Below are 26527 nucleotides of genomic sequence, written 5' to 3' on the forward strand. Positions count from 1 at the left end.
TTTTAAACTAATTTGAGGTTTCAACAGTCAAGAACCTGCATTCCACAGCAAGATCGCACAAGTACTTGTGCAAGTGGTGTTAAAATCCAAAGAGCGCCTCCTGATCACAACCTTACTCTTAAATATTAACAGCAAACACAGACTCCTGCGATTGAAAACTGTCGGAGTGCATCCACAACCCTCCACCTCAACTAAAACACTCTGCCTCTAAACACAACATGACTTGACAGCTCAAACAAGCACACTAATCTGTACAAATGTGCATGTACAGGTACTCACTCCATCAGGATTGACGCTCAAAGTTGGCTCCATGTATGGCAGTGTTAGACTCCACAGTTGGACGTTAAATGACTCCACGCTCTGTAAACACATCCATCCACTGGCTGTGTCCAATACGGCATGTGTGAGCACACACAAGTGTGCAGTGAGTCCGTGTTCACAGTCTGTCCCTGTCACTATCTCTGCGTCTTGTGTCGTTTGATTCTCTGCCTCTCTCTCTCTCTCTCTCTGTCTTTCCACCCACTCTGCTGTAATTCCTATTCCGCCCACAGAGCCCAGGGCTCACAGACAGAGATGCAGAGACACGCTCGCAAGTGGGAGTGAGTGAGTGTGTGTGCGTTCACACTCATTTACTTCACAGAGGCGTGAGAAACAGTCACACATGCATACACGCACAGAAATGTAAGTGCTTCACAGTGGGATTCTTCACGTTATTTACACAATGTGTTGTGTCACCTACTTAGTATGCCTTGAGCACAGCATCTGCTTAAAGAATGGAGCGTGAAAGAATCAGTGTGTGTGTGTGTGTGTGTGTGTGTGTGTGTGTGTGTGTGCGAGTGTGTGTTGTTGAACAATTAAGGGGGTTCAGCTTCCTGGCATGTGTTTATTTCAGTGTCTGTATAATTGCAGTCAATGTGCACAACAAAAAGTATCCGGAACGTTGAATTGTTAGTCTCAGTGTGTTTGTGTGGATTTGTCTTGTTTGACAGGCACTATTAAAACATGAAACTGGTATGAAGAGCTACATTCTTCAACAAGTCCCAACCCTGTTATCTCCGTAAGCGGTGTTTAAGAATCTGAGGGGTCTGTTGTTTTTTTTTGGACCCTGGAGCAAAGTAGTATCATCACTGTGATAAATCAGAATTTGTGACTGATGTGATGGTACATGCAGCTGAGTGTATTTGACTCAGCCTCGGAGAGTTAAAAACGCACCATATTCCTCATGCTATTGATTGTACAATGCCCTAACATGAGATTATACACCCATCTAGATGCATAGATGTTATACAAACATTATATGTGAGACAAAATACACTCACATATAGAAATACACCCAGAAACAAACACGCACAAACAGAGTGATTCTGAAAAACTCTTCTAAATCAGGCAGTCACAAGACCGGGAGTTGAGAGAAGCTTCTTTCTGGGTTGCATAATTATTAGGATTCTACCTTGTTTTCTAATCAAGCTTTTCAACTACAGGAAATCCAGTAATGTGTCATTAATATTTATTTTAAGCCTTGCGGTACACAACAAAACTGTATTTAGGTTCCAATTTTCAGAATTAATAGTATTTACTTTTTTCTGATCCACAATTCTAATGTGCAGTGTGTAATCTGTGTAATGATGATTTAACAATCAAGAGACTTTTTGTTCACGGGTTTTCAAACATGCACGACTTCATGTATGCTGTATATCTCCTCAATTCAATTTTTTGCAATCATTCAGGCCCACTGCCTGCACGTATCAAACTACTCATACATGAATGTCATCCAACTTTCCTGTCACTAAACTGGTTGAGCAAAGTGTGCACACAGCATATCCGATTGTGCAATTTCATGTCCATCGTGCAACATAAAAACAGTATTATTAATGTAGTCAAGATTAGATAGACTCAAATGTTCAAATCAGTAAAGTGATCAATTTCTTCAAAAACCTTAGTCTGAGACTACATGAAATGCATTCACAACCCTTTTTACTTCTGCAGTGTAATGAGTTCAACCAAATATTCAACATGAAATGTACTGAAGCACATCGGAAATACTTTGAAGCGTAAAAAATTAAGTGGTTCTCAACCAGGGGGCATCAGTAAACATCTAAGGGGGCCTCAAGATAGCGTAAATGAGATATTAAAATAAGATAAAATAACTAAAAAAGCAAGATTTCGCTTATTTTAATTCACCCCAGCAGAAACTTTGTTAAAGAACCAGGGTTTTCAATCTCTTGGAGTAAAGCTGGAGTTTAGCCTAATATAAAACGTGTGACTTCTAGACCTGAAAGTCACGTTAGGGCTGGGCGATATATCGCATGCGATTGTCATGCGCATTTCGTCAGTAAAGCCGGTTCCCTGATTACCGCTAAATCGCCATCACCTGCTTTCAAATGGAGCGACATTTAACAGACAGAACCATAGTTCACTGACAAGCTACGCAATATCATGTTCATTATCGAAGGCGATTCATCTGCGATACTGAACGCGATACTGCGTAGCCTGTCAGTGATCTACGGTTCTGTCTATTAAATGCCGCTCCATTTGAAAGCAGTTGATGGCGATTTACTGACGAAATGCGCGTGACAATCGCATGCGATATATTGCCCAGCCCTAAGTCACGTAAACAAATACAATCTTAAAACTACATAGGCACTCTTACAATAAATATATTTTTCTAGCTATAAGCTTTAAAAAATTTCATCAGGTAAAAATTGTGAGTAAAAATATTTTTAAAAATACTTTAAAAAGCACAATATGTATGATTTTTTAATTAAAATATCCGAAAGCCACTAGAACAACGTTATATATTTTGTTGACTTGTGTACTTAAATTATCCCGTATGTCAATAATGTTTAAATCAAGAGAAATCAGCTATTTTAACCAGTTTAATGGTCCATGTTTGTCACGCTGGTGTCAATGAGCAGGCAAAACAAGGCATCTAAACGCAGGAAAAGTTTAATAAATGACATAGAAAACACTAAGAACAACGACATGGAAGGAAACCACACATACCACCTACATCGACCAACAGCACACAAATGAAACACAAGCACTATATAAACAGGGAAGACTAGTGTAAGGGGATGAGGTAAATAGAAACACCTGGGAAACCTAATCAACATGAGAAACTACGAAAAACTACAAAACATGACATAAGGCAGGAAATAACTAATGAGTCCACAAACAGGGAATACATGACAATGTCATTACGTCTCCTGTCAGTGACGTCATATCCACGCATGATCTCTGTAGAAACCATGGAAACACCAAAGACGCTTTAATATGTTATGCGTTTTATTAGACAGGTGAGCAGCTGTTTGGATTCTTTTACTGACAGAAAACTAATCGTTTCACAGTTCAACTTGGATAATCTTATTGTTTGAATCTCGTTTTCTTGATTTACCGTGATGTTTGTACCATGCCTCAGAGACAATGCTATTTTTTAGCATAATCAGAAGAAGCTTTATTTGTAGTAACAGTAATACAGCATTTTTTCCAGCATACAATATATTTTAAAATGAATTGCATTTTATTTAGCAACACAAGTCATCCAGCTTTCATTAACATATTCTGATACTGACCTAGTTTACTGAAACGTGCAACAAGTGTAAACGCTCAAGACCCACCCTGCTTTTTACCAAAGTAACGTTAATAAAACTTTAATACATTAGCTCATCCATGAACATGATTTCCCGTCGGACTGCTTTCATTCAGCTATGGAGGTGAAGATGACAACTCCCATGATTCTAAGCTCATTCATGGCGTCATCGAGCTACGCCTTTGTTAATGTTTTGAAAAAGCGACCTCTAATGGTGAAACTTACATACTGTGCCTTTAAAATCACAAACAACTAGAAAAGCCATTAAGATTTGTGAATTTGTTAAAAGACTGGGAAACTTGAAAAAACATTCAATGCTTAACACTTCTACAATCCTGAAATTTAATTTACAGAAACTAGGAGTGTCAGGCCTTTGAATATTGTTGTGGAAAGCCAAAAATTCATAGTGAGGCAAAATGATTCATCTTTGATGAAAGATTAAGATAACAATTTTCTTTAAAATCCTTCATAAGACCAGATACGTGTATTTCAAGTTCACTTCCACGGTCGGTTTATGAAGAAGTCAGGAATCAGTCTCAGGAGTGCCATTCAGTTTAAATTATCCTTGTAAAATGAGTTTGTATTTAAAAATAAATTGTATTCGTGACTCTCAACGATAGTCACGATGAGTTTTGAATCGGGGGAGGGGGAATTTGTTGGCTCAGTGAGCAAACTAAAGGCTCGAAAGGCTGGCGTGATGTCACACAGTGTTTGTGGGCATGAAGAGAAATGCCATCTCACCGGGTAAACACTCGCTGACAAGATAACTGCATAGCTCGCTTTCTTAAACATGATAGGCCAGCCAGAGAAAATGTGTGTGTGTGTACTGCAGAAGCCGATAATTAGTGCCTTTCCTGATGTTGTTTGTGTATGTTCATCTCAGAGCTTGAGAGTGTGTCACAGCATTTAAGGACAGTATTCAATTAGCATGTAATTTAAGAGTGTGTATGCAAGTTCATGCCTCGCTGCAGAAAGTGTGCGAGTTCGTTGCAGAGTCCCTGCTAACGAGAAGAATGCTGCTCAATGCTCATTAGCACACACACACTCACTCTCACACTAATTACGGTGCTGCTTCACAAAGCGAGCTCTGTTCACACACAAGTGCTGCCGCCCTGCATATGTACAGCTCTGAGAAAAGAGACGAAGCCACCGGAAGACATGACAAAGAGATGAGAGGAAATAGAAAAGAGAGAGACTTCAGGAAAATAATAGTAGCAAGAGGGGGAAAAAATAAAACATTCAACCTTCATTTCTATACACAGCATTATTACAGTTTCTGTCTTAAAAATCAATGCGTTTGTTAGCATTTGAACAGCATAGATGAAAATCTTCCTGCTCTTAAGACCGATGCTTTCTTTCTTCTACACCCAATACAACCCGCTTTATGCAGTCAGGCCAATGTTTGTTCCAGCCAGTCTAGAGGAAGCGTTTCATTCTTTTATCTTATCATGCCCGATCAACAATGTGACTGTCCCGTCAGAGTGGCACGGAAACTCACTTTCACGCTATGTGACTGGTAAAGAGGGATTTCTGCTCTTTAAAAGAGGAAGGATTTGATCATGAGACTAAACAAGTCCAAAAGAGTAACTGTTTTCTGGGATCAGTTACTCATTATTGACAAATCACTTATAATAGTGGACAAAGTTATAATAATAATTACCCACTGATAACCTTTGGAAAATAGAGTAGATTTTTTTTTAAGTGTAGTTGTTTCTTTAACAATAACTATTTAATTAAAATTGAATATGCAGGATATTTTATAATAACAGTAATATTTAATATATATGACAGGTTTAGGGTCAGTAAGATTAAAAAAAAATTATTCAGCAAGATCTAATTACATTTATTAAAAAAAACAATGAATAAGACGTAAGATTTCTATTTCAAATAAATATATTTTACTTATGAACTTTCTATTCATCAATAAAAAAAATCCTAAAAATATGTAACATGAAGAAGAATTTTTTTAGCAGTAAATCAGCATATTACAATGATTTCTGAAGGATCATGTGACACTGAAGACTGGAGTAATGATGCTGAAAATTCACAAATTATATAAGGAATATGCTATAGCAATGACAAAGGCACGGGTTCAGTATGTAGGGAATGCCTGATCTAATAAAATATATCTTGAATGAAATGTAAGTGGTTTTGAACAAAATTCGGCAATTGCATAAATGTAAATGTGTCATTCCCAGGAAACTGGACTTTGGGGTTGATACAACTCTGGTCCATTCTTATAGGGTTAGTTCACCCCAAAATGAAATTTCTGTCATTAATTACTCACCCTCATGTCGTTCCAAACCCACAAGACCTTCTTTCATCTTCGGAATACAAATGAAGATCTTTTTGATGACAGAATGCTGTCAGATTTCCTTGAATAATACACAAGAACAAACCTCTTCCTGAAGCTCAAATGTGCTTTGTAACACACAAGAATGAACCACATTAGTTACACAGCACGTTTGTGCTTCCGAAAGAGGTTTGTTCTTGTGCCTTATTCAAGTTAGGCTGAGCTTCTGCTTATGATCGCTGATCAATGTTTACATGCAAGTAAAAGCCTAACTTAAATTTTTTCAAACGATCGATTCTCTTCAGAAAATTTGGACTAAATCTCTCAATTCATATGGATTAGTTTTACGTTCTCTTTATGAAATTTTTGAAGCGTCAAAGTGGTAGTTACAAAGGCATTCAATGGAAGGAAATCAGACAGCATTCTGTCATCAAAAATATCTTAATTTGTGTTCCGAAGATGAACAAAAGTCTTACGGGTGTGGAACAACATGAGGGTGAGTAATTAATAACAGAATTTTCATTTTGGGGTGAACTAACCCTTTAAATGTCTTTAGGTTCTGTGGTGCCTGTTTTATTGTCGGCCACTTCAACTCAACAAGCTCCATGATTTAGGCTACCATTTACAACACAATAGTGCGGAACGAGTTATGTACCAATGTTAAATACTTAGGGGTTACATTCATGGGCATTCATTCAAAGATTTTATGGGAAGGAACCACTTAATTTTACTCAGTCATTATGCTATACCAAGGAGGACTTTAGTAAGCCCCTCATCATCTATGACAATGCTCATGGCTGTCCCACTTGACAATGGAGAAATGTTAATAGTGATATTTGCCTTGACAAGCACCACTAATCATTGCTGTGCTTCTGAATTTGTGAATGTTAACCACAGACTGATGTTCATTTAAAATAAGTTAAAGCTGACGTGTGCATTTAAGTGAAAAATTGTCACTGTGGTGGGTCAAGCAAAAACAACAGTTCCCCCCAAATCAAGCAGGTTGGCATGCTCAAAACAAAAAAAGCAATGTTTCATAGCACCACAGATCAACAGTGTTTACAATTTTCAGGCAAATCAGTGTACAAATGGCTTACTTATAGTTGTCTCTGCAAATCAAGCTGAAATAGAAGAAAATATGTCAAAAAAAAAAACACACTTCAGCTTTAGTGTTCCAAATTAAGCCACTAATTACACAAAAAAAAAAAAAAAAAAAAAAAAAAAAAAATATATATATATATATATATATATATATATATATATATATATATATATATATATATATATAAAAACATAACCACTAGCATGCTGGCTATCAGGCCAGACTGAGATGTGACGTGCTGCCAGTTTTTTCATGCCCCCGAGCGATTCCATCTGAAAATTACACCATCCACGTTTCACCGTCTCCTCCGTTGCCATGGAAATCTGCCGTCACCACACTTGTGTGCACGTCACATGACACGCGGATGCACTCTATCTCTTTGACTGCTGGGTCTAAAATTAAACTCACGTGTGCGAGTGTGACCATAGCCATTAATACACTGGAATACCCTCGCTGCAGTGTCAAATCTGTTCTACAGGCGCACAGCTGTTGTTTTGTAAATAAGGCCCCTAGAGTTCTTACGTCCAGAGGGTTGACTGTGTTTGTTTTTTTTTCAGTTTGCATGCATGTCTCTGGAGTACAGCGTAGGTCACTCATTCCTTATGTAATCATTCCCAACCCTCCGATTGATAGGATCGGAATGCTGGGAAATTTTATAAGTGAGAATGAAAGAGAAAGACAGAGAAAGGTAGAGGTCTATGTCTGGAGAAAAAGAAAAGCATTTGAGGAACCTCACCTCAAGGTCATCGAGTGAGCGAGCCATACTGAGACGCTTGGAACGTCCAAAAGATCGCCTGCCAGAGGAACGCTGAGGAAAGCCCATCGTGATGCCTTTGAACCTTCCACCCTGAGAGAAACAGAGAGAAAGACATTAGTAACATACACAACGATTTCCAATTTTTGTACTGGTGTTAGACCAATTATTTTTCAATGCAGTTGTCCTCATTATACAACACATACTGTGATGAATACGTCAAGATTTACTATGTTACAATGCATCATGATATTACAATTTAAATGCAACTAAATTTCCACCAGAATTATGTAGCAAACATTAATGTAAGTATGTCCTGCAGATCATTTCATTAGTTTGATTTTAGGTATCAAAAGAGGATACAGTTTGGTAGATGACAATTAAAATTAACTTGGAACTCTGTTTTACCATGGTAATTTTTAAACAATTAGGCTCTAAGTGTACAATTTATTTGATACTTGACCATACCATCTGAAATGGTTCTTCTAATCAGCTGTGGGCCCACTATTACCTAAAACTGTGTCCATGAATGCAGACTGTCTGTTGTTCTTACTACTTTGAGTAATGATAAAGGATGGAGCAAGATTTGTTTTACAAACTTTAAGGTTACATTAGTCATTCACGTTAGCGCTCTGCCAACGTATGCACTTGTTATTGATACTGGGTAATAATACAGTTTCCACATGTGCATCGCAATAAACTAGAAATATGTGACCCTGGACCACAAAACCAGTTATAAGGGTCAATTTTTTGAAATTGAGATTTATACGACATCTGAAAGCTGAATAAATAAACTTTCCATTGATGTATGATTTGTTATGATAGGACAATATTTGGCCGAGATACAACTATTTGAAAATCTGAGGGTTCAAAAAAAAAATCTAAATATTGAGAAAATCGCCCATAAAGTTGTCCAAGAAGTCCTTAGCAACACATATTACTTACAAAAATAATTTTTTGATATATTTACAGTAGGAAATGTACAAAATATCTTCATGGAACATGATCTTTGCTTAATATCCTAATGATTTTGACCCATACAATGTATTGTTGGCTATTGTTACAAATATACCTGTGCTACTTATGACTAGTTTTGTGGTCCAGGGTCACATTTACACATCGGTTTGTTGATGGACATACACTTGTTAATGCTGATGGTGAAGAATTACAGTTGTAACATCTCATATTGTACGTCAAACTGAGCAGTGGAAACATCCTGCTCAAGCCGTCCTTGTGATAGAGGTTCGGGTTGACTAACTAGTTCTTCCAATCTTTCATCATCGGACTCGTGCTCAGATTTATATGGTAAAATTGATCCCATTGTTACTGCCTTTACAGTGTGTACAATCGCTGAGCTTTAGGAGGGCTCTGGAGCTGAATCAGTTATGGTAATGAACGTTCCGATATGGTAATGGCTGTTAAGAAGTTGACCAATCACAACAGGCTTGGCAATGTGACAAATCATAGCAGAGTAGTCTCTCTGAAAGGAGGGGTTTAGAGAGGCCGAATCATTGGACGAGTTGTTTGAGAACCATTGAAAAATGTGGTGATGTGCAATGTATTTTATGAGAAAATGAAAGTGTTTTTTGATCTGTGATGCATGTAAACCTGTTGTAGGAGACCTCCAAAACAAAATGAGGTACCTTTAAAATAGCAGGGGCACTTTAAATTTATCAAAAGTCTGAAATTATTACAAAAATCTTTTCATTCATAAATTAATCCTGGGGAAAAAAAATTTCCACAAAATTATTAAGCAGCACAACAGTTGTCAATAATAATAAATGTTTCTTTAGCACCAAATCAGCATATTAGAATGATTTCTAAAGGATGATATATAATGATATAGTTCATTCATCATTGTTCACCAATCTGCATCCTTCATCCAAAATTCTGCACACACACAAGAGTCTGGTGGTCAGGCTGAATCCCAGCTCATAATCATATCACAGTGTCCATCTACCAAAACTGTCTCTTGAGAAATGTTAAGTGATGAGTGCTTTATCTCCCTCTCTCTATTTTTGAAAAGGACAGCAACTTTCCACATCTACTCCAAGGGTGAAGTACACAGAGGAACCAGTAAACAACTGTCCTCGCACTGTTTGATTTCATTGTGGTGATAGCTCAGGATCACATGAACAGACACAGTGTTTGCTCACTCCCTTAGGGAAATGAGTGTGCTTTTTATGTTTGCGCAATAAAAAATAAAAAATAAAAAAAATAACTGTGTGAAGTTTACCATTCTGTTTCTTTTGTCACCAAAAAGATTTTTATGAGGATTTCCCACTGAGGTTTTTAATTTAATTGTGATGTTTGTGTCACTAGCATCACTACGGAAGAGGATTAGGGCCAAGCAATAATAAAAAAATAAAACCATCTCGAGATTATAAAGTTGTTAAATTTCGAGAAAAAACTCGATAAATTTCGAGAAAAAAGTCGAAATAAAATGTTGAGAATAAACTCATTAAATTATGAGAATAAAGTCATTAAATTACGAGAAAAAAGTCATTAAATTATGAGAAAAAATTCGTAATTTAATGAATTTGTTCTCGTAATTTAACGACATTTTTCTCATAATTTAACGAATTTGTTCTCGTAATTTAATGACTTTTTTCTCGTAATTTAATTACTTTATTCTCAACATTTTATCTTGACTTTTTTCTCGAAATTTAACGAGTTTTTTCTTGTAATTTAACGAGTTTATTCTCAACATTTTATCTTGACTTTTTTCTCGAAATTTAACGAGTTTTTTCTCGTAATTTAACGAGTTTATTCTCAACATTTTATCTCGACTTTTTTCTCGAAATTTAACGACATTTTTCTCATAATTTAACGAATTTATTCTCGAAATTTAACGAGTTTTTTTTCTCGTAATTTAATGAGTTTATTCTCAACATTTTATCTCGACTTTTTTTTTAACAACTTTAATCTCGAGATGGTTTCATTTTTTATTATTGCTTAGCCCCTTATCCTCTTCCGTACATCACCACACAGTATTGCTAAAATAACAAATTAAAATTTAAGTAATGCTTGAATGTGTAAAACTTCCTTTGTCTATTTGTTAATAATATAGTGACAAGCTTTCTTTTGGTCAATGCAGCAAATTTGTGTGGCCAAATTAATCTAGTAATCTGCCAGGGGAAATCTTTTGCCCTCATGCAAAATTTTTGATAGCGTGGATTCCTACTGAAATGACTGAATGTCGCCAACAAAAATGCGCCAAACCACGGCAAATGTGATTGCACTGTGCAAAAGGCAATTTACTCTCCCTCATGTCAATCCAAACCTGTATGACTTACTTTCTTCTATGAAACACAAAAGAGGATATTTTGAAAAATCTTGGTATTCAAACAGTTTTTGTGACTACTGACTTCCAATGTATGGAAATAAAAATACTGAGACCGAAAGTAAGTCATACAGGTTTGGAACAACTTGAGGGTGAGTAAATGATAAAAAAAAAATCTTTTTTGGGTGAACTATCCCTTTAAGTCTGAGTTTTTTTGCCAATTTTATCATGTACCAGGTGCAAAGTCTCATAGGAAAATATTTACACATTCTCAACACATTTAATTGATATAAAAGAAAGTATTTTTAACACATAAAAATACACACATCAGCATTAACCCTAATCAATTCTGTAAATACTTGATGACGCGATACCATGTCATGTTTTATGATCAGAGAAAGCTCAACAGCAACACCAGACACCAGAAACAGAAGGATGAATGTACAAAGATGGGCAAACTATTTGTCAGGCAGTCAGACAGGGACACAGACTGATAGAGGGATAATTTTCATAGGCTAAAGTTTAGAGACTGATTGTGCAGATGACAAGAGCAGCATAATCAAATGGTCTCCTGTGTTGCCTAGAAACACTGAGAACTGTGTTCAGGCTCATCATTATGACACATCAAGTGCTAACAAACATATGCACACACACAAATATGCCAACACAAGTGACGACATGCACATGGGGGTCAGGGCAGTACATACTTTAGCTATGCACATATATGTTTCCACATTTAAAGGGAATAGTTCACCCAAAAATTAAAACTCTGTCATGACTTACTCACCCATGTTGTTCCAAACCTGGAAACCAAGACTTGTTTGTAATCAAACAGTTTTGGTGACCAATGACTTCCATTTTGGGAAAATATATTCTTTTATGTTCCGCAGAAGAAAGAAAGTCATACAGGTATGGAACAACAATGAGTACACAATAACAGAATTTTAATTTTTGGTGAACTATCCCTCTAAGGCTGACAAAAAAGGACATTTGCATAATATCTCTCTCTATCACAAGCATGAAAAGACACACACACACACACACACACACACACACACACACACACACACACATGTGACGCACATACCATAAAAGGAAACCTTAGAGAATCAGGAGAGGACAAATGATCAGTGCTATGGGAACATATGAACACATGGCCCTTAAATAAAATATATGACAGTTAAGAACTATAATGTGAAGGATATAACTGTTTGAACTTAAAGTCATTATGACAAAATTGTCCATTCTTTTTTCTTTTTCTTTTTTTTTTTACATTGCAGTATGTATTATAAATGATTTATCTGTGCACTTCATTTTTTAAATTAATGTGCCCTCATAATCTCATTTAATCAAAATAACTTCCCCTCCCTCTTTCAGCGACATCCTTTCTCTTGTGAAGTATTTACTGGAGTGAGGGCGGGACCACCTGTCACTCATATGACATCACAGCAATGGCAAACAACAATGATCCAATGGATTCCCCATGGACAAAATCAAATCCTGCCGTACATTTTTCTTGTCTGAGAAGCCGTTTCACTCAGATACACTTCACAATGTGGAAGAAAAGCCCCCTGCAACTTCCATTTCATGCCGACTTTAAAGAAGAGGAAAAACTAAAGAATAAATCAAAAATTCAAAGAAAACAAAAAGGTTGCTCTTGTATTCCAGCAAATGTTCTTACATTCTGCATCCTTTCTGAGTACCTGGATACTAGACACCCATATTGGGTATCATTAAAAACACCATCAGTCATGTAACATGAGTGACCGACTCTTCACAGACCGACGGTTTCCATGGCAATTAAGCAACAGGGAGTTGTGAACTAATCTAAAGGAAATATCGTGGACTAAACTACGTTCCTTGGATGAATTTTTCAGGCAGTTTCTGAAAAGAAGCATAAAGCTGTCAACATGGGTTTTGGAACACAACACTAAATGTTCCAGATGTTAGCAGGAGCTGCTCTTTGTGTGTGTGTGTGTGTGTAGTACTTGGGAGTTGAATTCTAGGAGGAAAAAAAGTATATATATATATATATATATATATATATATATATATATATATATATATATATACATACATACTGCGTTCCAAATTATTATGCAAGTGACATATCAGTAGGATTTCAGTACAATAAACATTCAGATTTTAGTTTTTCTAAGAAAATGTTTGTTTGTTTATTTATCCATGTCTTTTTAGATAACTGGTATCAATCTCAGAGAAAATAATTTGCCAGGTTTATGGAAACCCTACTTAGAGGTTGTTACACATTATTAAGCATGTCACAGTTCTCATGCAATATGGAGAGGAAGAAAGATCTTTCTGAAGATGAAAAGCATGAAATGGTGCAATGTTGTGCAAAAGGCATGAAAACAATAATATTGTGTGAAACTGAATGGAGATTATCAAATTATCATAAGATTTGTGAGTGATTTAGAGCACAGCAGAACTCGGTCAGATAAAGGATTATTAAGGAAAGTTCCTATCAAAAAAATTAATTGTATTAAAATTGCAGCTATAAAAAAGCCAGTGTTGAGCAGCAAACAGGTATTTGAAGCTTCTGGTGTCTCTGGAGTCTCAAGAAGCTCTCCATGCAGGCTGGCAGTTGTGCGTAAAGATGCATTTTAGACACCACTAATCAAACCTCACAAAGAGAAACATTTACAGTAGGTGTAGAAATACATTTTCAAACAGTTTTATTGCTGTGGTGTTTTTTTGCAGCATGGGATAGTGCATAGTGTATTGCATTTCAGAAGGCACTATCCTCCTTTTTATACCAAAGCTGAAAATGGCCACTTATGAACTCTTGCAAAAGTCATTTAAATACCCACCATCTCACTTCCCAATATTCCAGCCCAAATCATCACCCGCCAGCTCCTTGCTGACGTCGCAGTCTTGTTGGAACGTGGTGGCCATTCACCAACCATCCAGAAATCCATTCATTTAGACCATCCATTGTAGTATGGCATTAGTCAGTAAATAAAACTATTTAAAAATTAGTCTTCATGTACTTCTAAACCCATTGTAAATGTTTCTCTCTGTGAGGTTTGATTAGTGGTGTCTAAAATGCATCTTTACGCACAACTGCCAGCCTGCATTGAGAGCGTCTTGAGACTCCAGAGACACCGGCAGCTTCAAATACCTGTTTGCTGCTCAACACTGGCTTTTGCTCTTTTAATGCAATTACGTTTTTTGACAGGAACTTTCATTAATAAGCCTTTATCTGACCGAGTTCTGCTGTGCTCTAAATCACTCACAAATCTTATGATAATTTGATAATCTCCATTCAGTTTTCACACAATATTAGTTGTTTTCATGCCTTTTGCACAACATTGCACCATTTCATGCTTTTCATCTTCAGAAAGATCTTTCTTCCTCTCCATATTGCACGAGAACTGTGACTTGCTTAATTATGTGGAACAACCTCTAAGTAGGGTTTCCATAAACCTGGCAAATTATTTTGTCTGAGAGTGATACCAGTTATCTAAAAAGACATGGATAAATAAACAAACAAACATTTTCTTAGAAAAACTAAAATCTGAATGTTTATTGTACTGAAATCCTACTGATATGTCACTTGCATAATAATTTGGAATGCAGTATATATATATATATATATATATATATATATATATATATATATATATATATATATATATATATATATATATATATATATATATATATATATATATATATATACACACTTCAAAAGACTAATGAAGAGGGAAAAAAAAAAAAAAAACAGAGAAACATGAGGCTCATATGACTATGCTTACATCAGCACAGCCTAAAAGCTCAAAAAGAGTGAATGGTACAAACAAGCTGAAAAGTCTCACATTCTGTCCTCTTTTTTGATTTAATTTCATATCACAATTTTGCCTACTGATTTAATGATCATTCTATAACTTACTTTTTTTACTTTACACTTTCTTTCTCTATCTCTCTCCCCTCTTAAGGTGCAGTCTCAGGATTGAGATAACATCATGGATTCCTGTGGGGAGCAGGGCCGTACTGTGCACTGCAACTTATCAGGGAGGAGCTATCTTTGAGGAGCTCTGAGGAGCTATCTTTCCTGTTTACTTCATCCATGAGGAGGGGATGACAAAACATACCAAGAAATGTTACGAAAAAAGCATCATCTATCCGTTTATCTGTTTCATAACCATCGAAAAACTATCCCGCTCTATGTAGGACCGTGAAGCAAAACTTTCACAGTAAGATTACAATCCGACAGACACTGCACAGAAGTACTCATATAATCAAAACCATAAACATCTCGATCTTTTATGATAAAACAACACTCCACAAGGATGTTTAAGAATTAAGGCCCGTTCACACCAAGAAAGACAACTATAACAATAACTATATTAGTGGACGATATATGCTCTGATAATAGGTGTGCTCTGCAGCTTTGTTGTCTGCCGCTTTACATGCTTTATAGTTCTTAAACTAGAATTGATTCCGATTCTGTTCTGTGAGTGATTCCAATGATATTGTTTCTCTGTGCTGTTATCGTTATAGTTGTGGTGTGGACGCTGCTATTCTTTTACATTTAGAAAAATTTGTAGAACTATATCTTTATCATTATGTTTATCATATTTTGGTCATTATTCAGAAGAAAGTGTGGTCTTTGACAACTTTTCTGTACCGCCCCTCTCAAGTCTTGACATGACTTAAGTGGAATTCACCAAACATAAGTCTCGCCGTTGTTCTGCACGTTCAGTACTCATTGTATGTAGTTTACATATAATATGAACATGAAATAGTGAACAATTCTTATATTCAGCACATACAGTGGGCCTATTTTTGTACTGACTTTTAGCCAATGGTGTCATTTGTCAGTTGTATGCATTACAATAACTAGACAAAAAGGTGTCGCAACCATTTCATTATTTTGAACAATATATTTATTGTATAATAATTTGAAACAATGTCTGTGCAATAAAAGTAAATAATGAATAAAACAAAATAAAGGAGAAAAAAAACCCCGCCAACTTAGATACTTTATTTTATTTTATAATCTATAGATCAGAAGTATACCACCTTTAAACCAGTGAATAATCATTAGAAAATGAATATGCATTTGGGAGTTGAAAAATAAATTAAGGACAAGAATCACATACTGCAACAAAGAATTTGACCTGTAAGTGGCCCAGGCAGTGGAACAGTGCCGCCTGTTGGTGAGTATGAAATTGACTCATGACCCCATGTGGACGCCAAGCAAGTGTTAAGTTTTGTCTATTTCTTTCATGATGTCTCAAAACACAAAAGAAAGTTTAAACTAAAATACTGAAAGGAACCACAGTGAATAGATCCCTACATTCTAAGAAAAGTCTGTAAAAACAAGACCAATGTGCCGTTGTTAATATGAAGGAATTTTCAGTATTGATTTTTCAGTGTTTTACCTGTATTTTTCAATTACACATTTCCTTGTGTTTTGTTTTAAGGTTAAAGGAAATACTGTAAACTTAATGGATAATGTTCTGGCAGAAAATTACCAGTACATTTTCAGTTTTTGTCTTAATAAAGGAAATTACAAAAGCTGTTTTTGCTAACGTTAATTAACGTAACTTAGTAGTCTTAGTAGTAGTATTATGTTTGACTGTACACTATTAAAACTCATGCTGTCATGATACCTCACACCTCTTCATCATGGCCGCTATGTCAACAGCCCCCACCTAGAATGTTCCCAGTTTAATATATAAACTAACAGATCCTGTAATCACCTTAGCAGCTACATGTTTTAATAATTAAGCAATTTTTATCATGATTACACATGCAGTTTATATTAACTCATTAATTGAAAGACTACAAGGAATATTTGAATTTTTAAATGAATTAGTGATTAAAGGTGATTAAAATTTGTGTGGGGGGGGGGGGGGGGACTTAAAGAAATGCTACAGCACATTATGTTGATACACACATTAAGTGGTGCAAGCAGAGAATGAACAGAAAATCAATTGCTTAATGCAATGAACACAGACCATTGATGCCTGACATGTCTTACTGTATTTAGTAGACCCTGAAGCTACTGTCAAAGCACAGATGATGATGCATATAACAGCTACAATACTATTCTGGGAAATCCAATCAATGCTGTCTGTTTTGTTGATTTGGGCCCGTGGACATCATTGTTGGCTCCTGTGGAGCGATTCTGGGCTTTACTCAATTCCTGCAAATGCGAAGGTGTTTTTAAATGAATAATTCAGGCAACTGTACATGTAGCCTGGTTTAAACAGTGTAGAACACAGATATTATTCAAATTTGATTTAGGATTTTTGCAGAACAACTATGAGCCTCATGTACAGTGAATTCCACTTAAGTCGTGTCAAGACTTGAGGAGAGCGGTACAGAAAAGTTGTCAAAGAAGACCACACTTTCTTTTGAACCTTGACCAAAATAGACAGTTACACCAAGCACGATAACCATAACGATAAAGATATAGCTCTAAAAATTGTTCTAAATGTAAATGAGTAGCAGTCCACACCACAACTATAACATATAATTGTTTAGTAGTGCATGAATAGTCCAGCCAATAGTCTCATCCTCATGTCGATCCAAACCTGTATGACTTTCATTTCATCTGTAGAACACAGTTTCTGAAAAGTTGGAATACATTGTGCAAGTTATAAGAAATACTTTTATGGAAATTTACTGGCGTTTAAAGGTGCCCTCGAATGAAAAATTATCTTGCCATAGTTAAATAACAAGAGTTCAGTACATGGAAATGACATACAGTGAGTCTCAAACTCCATTGTTTCCTCCTTCTTATATAAATCTCATTTGTTTAAAAGACCTCCGAAGAACAGGCGAATCTCAACATAACACCGACTGTTACGTAACATTCGGGGTGTACGCCCCCAATATTTGCATATGCCAGCCCATGATGTTCCCAACATTATCATTATGAAAGGCATTAGACAAGGGCAAAACGTCTGGATGTGCACAGCTGAATCAACAGACTAGGTAAGCAAGCAAGAACAACAGCGAAAAATGGCAGATGGAGCAATAATAACTGACATGATCCATGATAACATGATATTTTTAGTGATATTTGTAAATTGTCTTTCTAAATGTTTCGTTAGCATGTTGCTAATGTACTGTTAAATGTGGTTAAAGTTACCATCGTTTATTACTGTATTCACGGAGACAAGAGCCGTCGCTATTTTCATTTTTAAACACTTGCAGTCTGTATAATGCATAAACACAACTTCATTCTTTATAAATCTCTCCAACAGTGTGTAATGTTTGTTTTAGCCACGTAGCATAGCCTCAAACTCATTCATAATCAATGTAAACGATATAACAGTATACAATACTCACATAATCCGACGCATGCATGACGAACACTTTGTAAAGATCCATTTTGAGGGTTATATTAGCTGTGTAAACTTTGTTACGGCACTGTTTAAGGCAAGCACGAGCTCTGTGGGCGGAGAGCACGGGATTTAAAGGGGCCGCAGCATAAATCGGCGCGTTTATAATGATGCCCCAAAATAGGCAGTTAAAAAAATTAATTTAAAAAAAATCTATGGGGTATTTTGAGCTGAAACGTCACAGACACATTCAGGGGACACCTTAGACTTATATTACATCTTTTAAAAACATAATCTAGGGCACCTTTAACAGACCTTGGTCCTCCTTATCTGCTTTTGTTTTATAAAAAAGGGTGTGTGAACATTCTACTAAACTTCTCCAATTGCGTTCCGCAGAGGAAAGAACATAATACAAGTTTTGGAACAACATGAATTGATGATGACAGAATTTCCCTATTTGGGTAAACTATTTCTGAAAATATCTCATTCAGATTCGTTTCAGTGGTTTGACAGCTACCACCCAGATTCAAGACTTCAATATGAGTGATCTGCTGTCAGCTGCTAGAGGCCCAGTCAGAGCAGAGCTCACAGCCATTTGAACTGAAAATTTTCCACTGGGAGAATGGTACGAACCCAGCTTTTGTATCTCAATCTTCTCATCTCTGGGTCAATTTTAACATGTTCCCTCCAAGCGAGGAGCCACAGCTGAAGCAGCAAATGGGAATGAGGTATTTTCAGCCCGGCTACGTATGTCACCTATCTGACAGAATTCTTTTTGACAGTAAAGTGTTTGTGCAGTTTTACTGAGTGACAATGCAAAACTATAAGAGCAACAACACATTTCAAACATCAAATATTTGAGAATATAAGTTGGAGTGAAATGTTGTGATAAATTTTTGGTGGTGGAAAGGATTAAAATTCCTAGAGCAATTGAAAACAGCAAAGTAAAGGATCATGCCATGCCTGATAATAAGGACAAGGGAAAACGTGCTATCCATTCCAGGCACATTAGTTTATGACTGCAAGGACTTTTTGCACAAACAACAGTGGTTTGAATAGCACATTCCCTGGCTCATTAACCAGTGTACAGCACTGGTATCAAATTTAAAATCATTACTTACTAAGTCTTCCTAATCCTCAGTATCAATTACTGTTGTAATTTTGAATGCACTTCAATTTGCAGTCAACTCTTCTGGAATTAAGCAGCCTTACTGATTGTGATCCCAAAGTTGTTCACAGAATTAAAACACAAACTTACATTGAAGACTTCTGATGTTGAAAAAAAATTCTCTTACCTTTTTCTCTGAATCTTTCGTTCTTCTGCCATCATTCAGTTGTTCTCGTAGGTTCTTCTCCCCAAACAGCTTCTTAGCCCACTCGTCCTTCTGTGCATGGAGCCGGTGAGGCTGTGAGGCGATCTCACCTGCAGCACGGTACCGGTCGGCTGGAATCTTACTCATGGGTGGTGGCAGGGTGCTACAGTTAGCACTGGACCATCCGTCTGTGGACTCTGCATAAGACTCCTGATCACTGCTGTGTCCTTGACGCCAATCTCTCAGGACGTGAACTGGCAGCCAACGTTGGCCTGATGCCCCCATCACCTTCTTGCCATGTGCGGAATAGTGGGAGCGTGAAGGAAGGCCTGACACATCCAGCCGTGAGGAAGAGTTCAGATGCCTGCCAGAAAGCAGAGGTGGGTCTGCGTGGGAATGTGGATGGGGCTGAGGGTGATCTACGAACTGGTCAGGGCGGTAGCCATTACGATGCGAGATTGGTGGTGGCGGTGGTGGTGGAAGACCTCCTAGGACACTTTGGCCACGAGATCCTGGAGGGTTTTCCCATAGTCCTGAGGGAACATGCCGACCAGGGTTTGCACCCAAGTCAACCAGGAGGACTCGGTTGCTTTTCTCCTCCGGCAAGAAGTTCCCAATGCCACTGTCACTGTTGCTGCTTGTGCTGTTGTTCTGCTGAGCATCTAGGTCTCCATCGAGGAAAGCTCGAGCTCGCATACCCTCTATAGATTCTCCCATATCGCGATACAGCACGGACACAAACTGTAGAAGGGGCTGGGAAGTAGGTGGAAACTCCAAGCAACCACTGGTGTCTGGGTCTGGAGTGCAGTCGAAGCCAAAGCGTCGAGCAACACCTTGGTGGATCTTATGATGACAGAGCTCTGGGTCTACAATAAAGACGTGACAAGACGTACGTAACCCTTGCTCCTCCTCACCATGTCTATGTATGCCGTGGTCGTTTGTGGCCTGCATGGTGACAAGACCAAAGAAGCGGCGGTCATCTGGACACACAGCACTGAATGCTAACTTCTCTGCGGGGTAAGTGGCTAGAATAGCGCCTCGGTCGTTGCATAGCTGTACACAATCATGCATGACTTTGAGCAGGACCAATGAGTGCACTTTTTGTTCGGCGCGCAGACGTCGCATACAGCCCCGAATTGCCTGCAGGCTGTCACTTTCCAGATTAGCACTTGTAGAAGCTAATTCAATGGATCCCAGGTAACCTACAATCATCCCAACGTTGAGTATTCCCGCAGAGTCAGCAGTTTGCAACAGGGAAAATTCATCTTGCTGTTCAAACATATCAATGAACACAGAGTCATCATTGAGCACTTTGGCCATCTCCTCTTCAGTGAGCAGGTTGGGATCACTCCGTTGGGTGCCATTGTTACAGTAAGGAAAGTCCGGCTCTGAGAGAGCCCTTGGTTTAGAAGTAGAGGCACAAGCTACTGCTTTCTCTGAGCTGCTGGATGAGTGGCTAGAATTTTCAAAGATCATGTTAAAGATTCCACCAGACTGCATTTCCGCTACAACGCGTTCTGCGCGGTTTATGCCTAGTGTCTTTGAGTCTATCTTTGGCCTCAACCAGTGGCTCTTGTGGTCATGGAACCCCAATTCTTCATCGCTTGAACATGAATCTAGGTGTGCATTGTTATGACTGCCTTCGGCAATGACCAAGTGCAGGACGCCTGTGCAGCGACCTATCAGCTTGACAACGTCCTCGTGAGACGCTTTGGACACATTGATGTCGTTCACACTCAGGATCTGATCTCCAGAGCGAAGGCCCACATAGTCAGCCGGACTACCCTTCAGGATGCAATTCAGCACACATGGAGACTGACCGGATAGTGTGAAGCCATATCCTGTTCTTCCCCTTGCAACCTCCACCCCTCTTATGTGCGCAGACGGCTGTGCATTCGCACGCCTCCTCCCTTGCTCCGATTGTCTGAACATTCTTCTTTTAGTCCCCGTTACACTCTCTTCTGACAAGGGCTTCACAAATGCAGAGAGTTTTGTGATATCATCCTTCCAACTCCAGAGCCCCAGTCTAAGGCACTAACGTGGTACATGCTTAAATATTCACAGAATACCTTTACAAAGGGGAGAGGGAAAAGTCTATCAGCGCATTGACATATTAATCAACATATTAAGAGAAATTTATATGTGAACAGGTGTTGTTCAATGTAAAATATGCATTTGAATTTGATTAAAATATTAGAGATTCATTAAAACATTGAGAATTGCATTACACATTTAGTCATGATTATAGAGTCAGTCTAGAACAGTTTTCACCAATCATCCCCTCACTCACCTGCCAACCACAAGACACATTGTAGCAGTGAGTTCAAGTCAGTCATTAAATGTCTAGGTGGTGTAGCCCAACTTTACAAATAAATCCATCAAAATAACATGACAACAAATATTTCTAGGAACCATGGAATGTGTTTTCAAAATATATTTTTCATACTCATCTGGCATTTAACCTCATAAATAACTGTTATATATAATGTATGTCAAATATAACAATATAGAACTTACATTATTCTAAACTAAATAAAAAGTACAATCCTTACTGGATATTTATATACTTTTTTTTTTTTTAAAGGCAGAGAACAGTTGGGTTAGGTGCTAGAAAAGTGGCGTGGAGTTAGCATATTATAATAACAAACATGCGTTTGGAAGAACGCGCTTAGAAACTGATAGGACACATAAACTCACAAACTTAATGTTGTTTATCATCGATAATAATAACTTTCCTTATTGTTCGCAAGACTTTCCTAAGATGCGAAGTAGACTCATCCACTCTTGCTAACGGTCCCGCCTTCTTTTCCCCATTGTTGGAATCTGGTTGGAATGCCCACGCGTCAACATATGTAACCATGACAATGGAACTGTCTCTAGATGTTTCTTATCGCTCATTGGTTTCCATGGTTGTCAATCATCTCCACAACGACCCAAACCCTGTTCTGCAGAGACTCGCCAACTGATCACAAAAGTTATGCTACAGGTGTCCAAAACAACACGACCGAAAAACGACAAAAAGTTAAACACCGTACACATCTTAATACTTATTAAGTTCCAGATTAATTTAATATTTAATAGAGCGGTAGAGAGCCGAGCTGCCTCGGTATTGGTTTTCGCGAGGAACAGCTGGCCAGTGAGTAACATCTAACGGTATTGAATTATCGGCATCAGTAGCCAGATACTGACAAGAGTAACATCTATTGAGACACAACAACTTGTGAAAAGCTATAAAACGATAACCTAATATAGATAGGCATACAGTTAAATAATAGTATTGTTTACCTAAAAAGTCTGGAAGCTTTAATATCCGCAGAAAGCACAAGAATTTCCAGTGGCTACATTGCTAACATTAGCCGCCACTTCCCAAAAACTTTCCTGTGAGGAATAAATAACAAATTCCCACCATTACAGCACAGAGAATAATAATGAGTCATAAATCATAGTTATATATTCAGTAATTTAGTGTTCTTACTTGTGACGGATGTGTCCCAACCTGATGTGAAGTTTAATGACATGGTAACCTTAGTGCTGTATAAGGAGTAAACAAAAGGAGAGGGCAGCTGGTGTGTGGACAGGAGGAGGAGGAATCTACATCTCAGTTTTTTTTCTTTTCTTCTTAAGGACAGCACCGGTGTAGGGTTTTTTTCTTCACATGACAATGAATTTAGATGTATAATCAGGTTTATCCTAACAGTGTTATATAAATGTAGTGTTAAAGAGATATTTGAATGGCATAATGTAAAAATATCCTGCCAAATTTACACTAGAAAAAACACTGAATAATTCTGTTTTAATTCTTGAAGTTGTTCTTTTGGTCAACAGAAACTGAATATTGAGATTTTTGTAAGCCTTTTCCATAATAACACATAAAACATGGAATTATCAAGAAAGAAAAAAACCTTAACTCAGCAGTAAAAGGATTATTAGCCGATTAACAGTGAGTGCTGGTGCCACTTACTATAGACACAGCTGCTACTGTTGACCCAAATGATGTTAAATTTAACTCTTTTTTGAAGATTATATTGATATCTCTTAAATAGACAAGTTCATAGTTACATTACTGAGACACACACACACACACACACACAGCCCTGGGCTTGGAATTCCCCCATTCGTTCTGCTCAAAGTTAATAACCTGCACTTTTCCGAGGATTAACAGCATAAGCTCCTAAAATCCATTATCTAGCACATCATAAAATATCTCACCTTGGAGTAGAAAACGTGCAAAGCCTTGCTCCTGGAGTAAACCTTTACAAAAAAAAAAAAAGTATAATAATAAAAAAAATGAAGTAGCCTCTATCACAGTGTTTCAAAGCTCTTTAACTACTTTCATTAGGACCAGGAATGAGGAAGTAATTATCAAATCTTAGCACTTTAATATGTATGGAAGAGGATTAGGGCCAAGCAATAATAAAAAAAAATAAAATCATCTCTTAAATTTCGAGAAAAAAGTTTAGATAAAATGTTGAGAATAAACTTGTTAAATTACGAGAAAAAACTTGTTAAATTACGAGAACAAATTTGTTAAATTATGAGAAAAATGTCGTTAAATTTCAAGAAAAAAGTCGAGATAAAATGTTGAGAATAGTCATTAAATTATGAGAATAAAGTCATTAAATTATGAGAAAAAAGTAGTTAAATTATGAGAACATATTCGTAATTTAACGAATTTGTTCTCGTAATTTAACGACTTTTTTTCTCGTAATTTAATGACTTTATTCTCAACATTTTATCTCGACTTTTTTCTCGAAATTGAACGAGTTTTTTCTCGTAATTTAACGAGTTTATTCTCAACATTTTATCTCGACTTTTTTCTCGAAATTTAACAACTTTAATCTCGAGATGGTTTTGTTTTTTTATTATTGCTTGGCCCTAATCCTCTTCCGTAAATATGAAAACTAAGCGTCAAATACCCAACTGTCATTTTACAAAAGAATAAAATGAAAAACAAATTACACAATTTCTCTCCATTTCCCCATTAATGTATAGGCATTGTTTTTCATAAACACTTTTTGTTATACCCATTGAAACTCTATTCACATCCTGATAGCAACCAATAATAGAAGTGGTTTAAATATTTAAAAAATGCAATGATAGGATGTTCTACCTGCCTGTCAGCGTATGTATTTCCTCTGCGCACCCTGCTCGCGCAGACATCGCATGTCATCAGCCATTTTCATGAGGCAATGTACATTGTAGACAGTCACCGAGTGCTGCGTTCACGCAATGTCATCAAGATGGCAATATGTTCTACCCGGAGCTGTTCATGTTCTCAGGATTTATGTTTCTGTGTCAACACTATTAATGTGCAGAAGTCAGAGCACTGCAAGTTGTTTATGTTCATTTTTATTGTAATGTTATGTACTTTGAGACATGAGGTAATTTAACGCATTCTTATGTGACGTTTTGCAGACTTTGCTCTGGCTGTGCGCGTTCATGTGTTTTGGAGGAGGCGTGGCTTTACTAATGGGAGGGTAAGATCTAATGCTTTCAAAACTAGCTTGCTATTGAAACTCCCATTCCGTGTGAAATACAAATCAAAAACAGGCTGGATTCCGCGAGTCGCTAGTTGACGAGCCATGCAATGTGCGCCAAACAAAAATAAACCAAAAAATACAGTAAAACCAAATGGACTATTTTACATCTTTTATTCATTTCTATATTATAGTATTTTCATAGTTTATGACGTTAAAACAATCCATAAAATAAATACATCAATTTTTGTTATTTTTTACCAGCCGTAGTTTGCAGAAGTGCACTAAATAAATAACAAAAAGGGAGTAGGTTAATTATTATTTTTTTTTTAAAGAAGGCTTCGGTGTAAGACCATTATGGCATTACTGTGATACTTGTGGGATATAATGCTGCTATCCACTCATCTCCAGCTATGTCTTAACTTTATGCACAGTGCTCAGCGTAAATGAGTAACCCCCTTTGAAAAGTAACATTTTAAACAATATCTCAATGAACGCAAAAACAATTTCCAAAATGTTGACATGGCTAAGTTTAATATAACATCTGTAACTTACAACATGAAAGTAAGGTTAATAATATAACTTAGATTACACATTTTTCAGTTTGACTCAAATTAGGGTGATGCAAAAATGAGTACACCCCACAACAAAAACTACTACATCTAGTACTTTGTATGGCCTCCATGATTTTTTTTAATGACAGCACCAAGTCTTCTAGGCATGGAACATACAAGTTGGCGACATTTTGCAACATCTGTCTTTTTCCATTCTTCAAGAATGAGCTCTTTTAGAGACTGGATGCTGGATGGAGAGTGATGCTCAACTTGTCTCTTCAGAATTCCCCATAGGTGTTCGATTGAGTTCAGATCAGGAGCCACTGAATCACGTTCACCCTGTTCTTCTTCAGAAATCCAACAGTGGCCTTAGATGTGTGTTTAGGATCATTGTCATGTAAGAAAAGTGCATGACAACCAAGGGCAAGGAGTGATGGTAGCATCTTCTCTTTCAGTATAGAGCAGTACATCTGAGAATTCATGATGCCATCAATGAAATGCAGCTCCCCGACACCAGCAGCACTCATGCAGCCCCACATAAGGACACTGCCACCATATTTCACTGCAGGCACCATGCATTTGTCTTTGTATTCCTCACCTTTGCGACGCCTTACAGTTTTCACTCCAGAGTATAAAGTCCCAGTAGTCTTCATTTTTGTCAGCATGGGCCCTGGCAAACTCTAGGCAGGCTTTTTTGTGCCTGGGCTTTAGGAGAGGTTTCTTTCGTGGATGGCACCCATGCATGCCATTCCTCTGTGTACGCCATATTGTGACATGGGAAATAGTCACCCCAGTTTGGCTTTCTACTTCTTTAGATAACTGCAGTGAACTTGCATGCCGATTTTC

At 37.2% G+C, this 26527-nt stretch overlaps 1 protein-coding gene across 1 annotated transcript in view; it reads right to left on the reverse strand.

Moving 5' to 3' along the window:
- Positions 1–23854, reverse strand: part of rgs12b (regulator of G protein signaling 12b) — a 50840-nt gene extending 26986 nt beyond the window's left edge. The window contains 3 exon segments of the mRNA XM_048196799.1: positions 7721–7831; positions 19633–21719; positions 23126–23854. Coding sequence (XP_048052756.1) covers positions 7721–7831; positions 19633–21582 — 2061 coding nt within the window. The 5' untranslated portion in view covers positions 21583–21719; positions 23126–23854.
- Positions 23855–26527: the final 2673 nt, after the last annotated feature.

The sequence above is a fragment of the Megalobrama amblycephala genome, linkage group LG7, assembly GCF_018812025.1.
Source record: "Megalobrama amblycephala isolate DHTTF-2021 linkage group LG7, ASM1881202v1, whole genome shotgun sequence".
Classification (NCBI taxonomy): Eukaryota; Metazoa; Chordata; class Actinopteri; order Cypriniformes; family Xenocyprididae; genus Megalobrama; species Megalobrama amblycephala.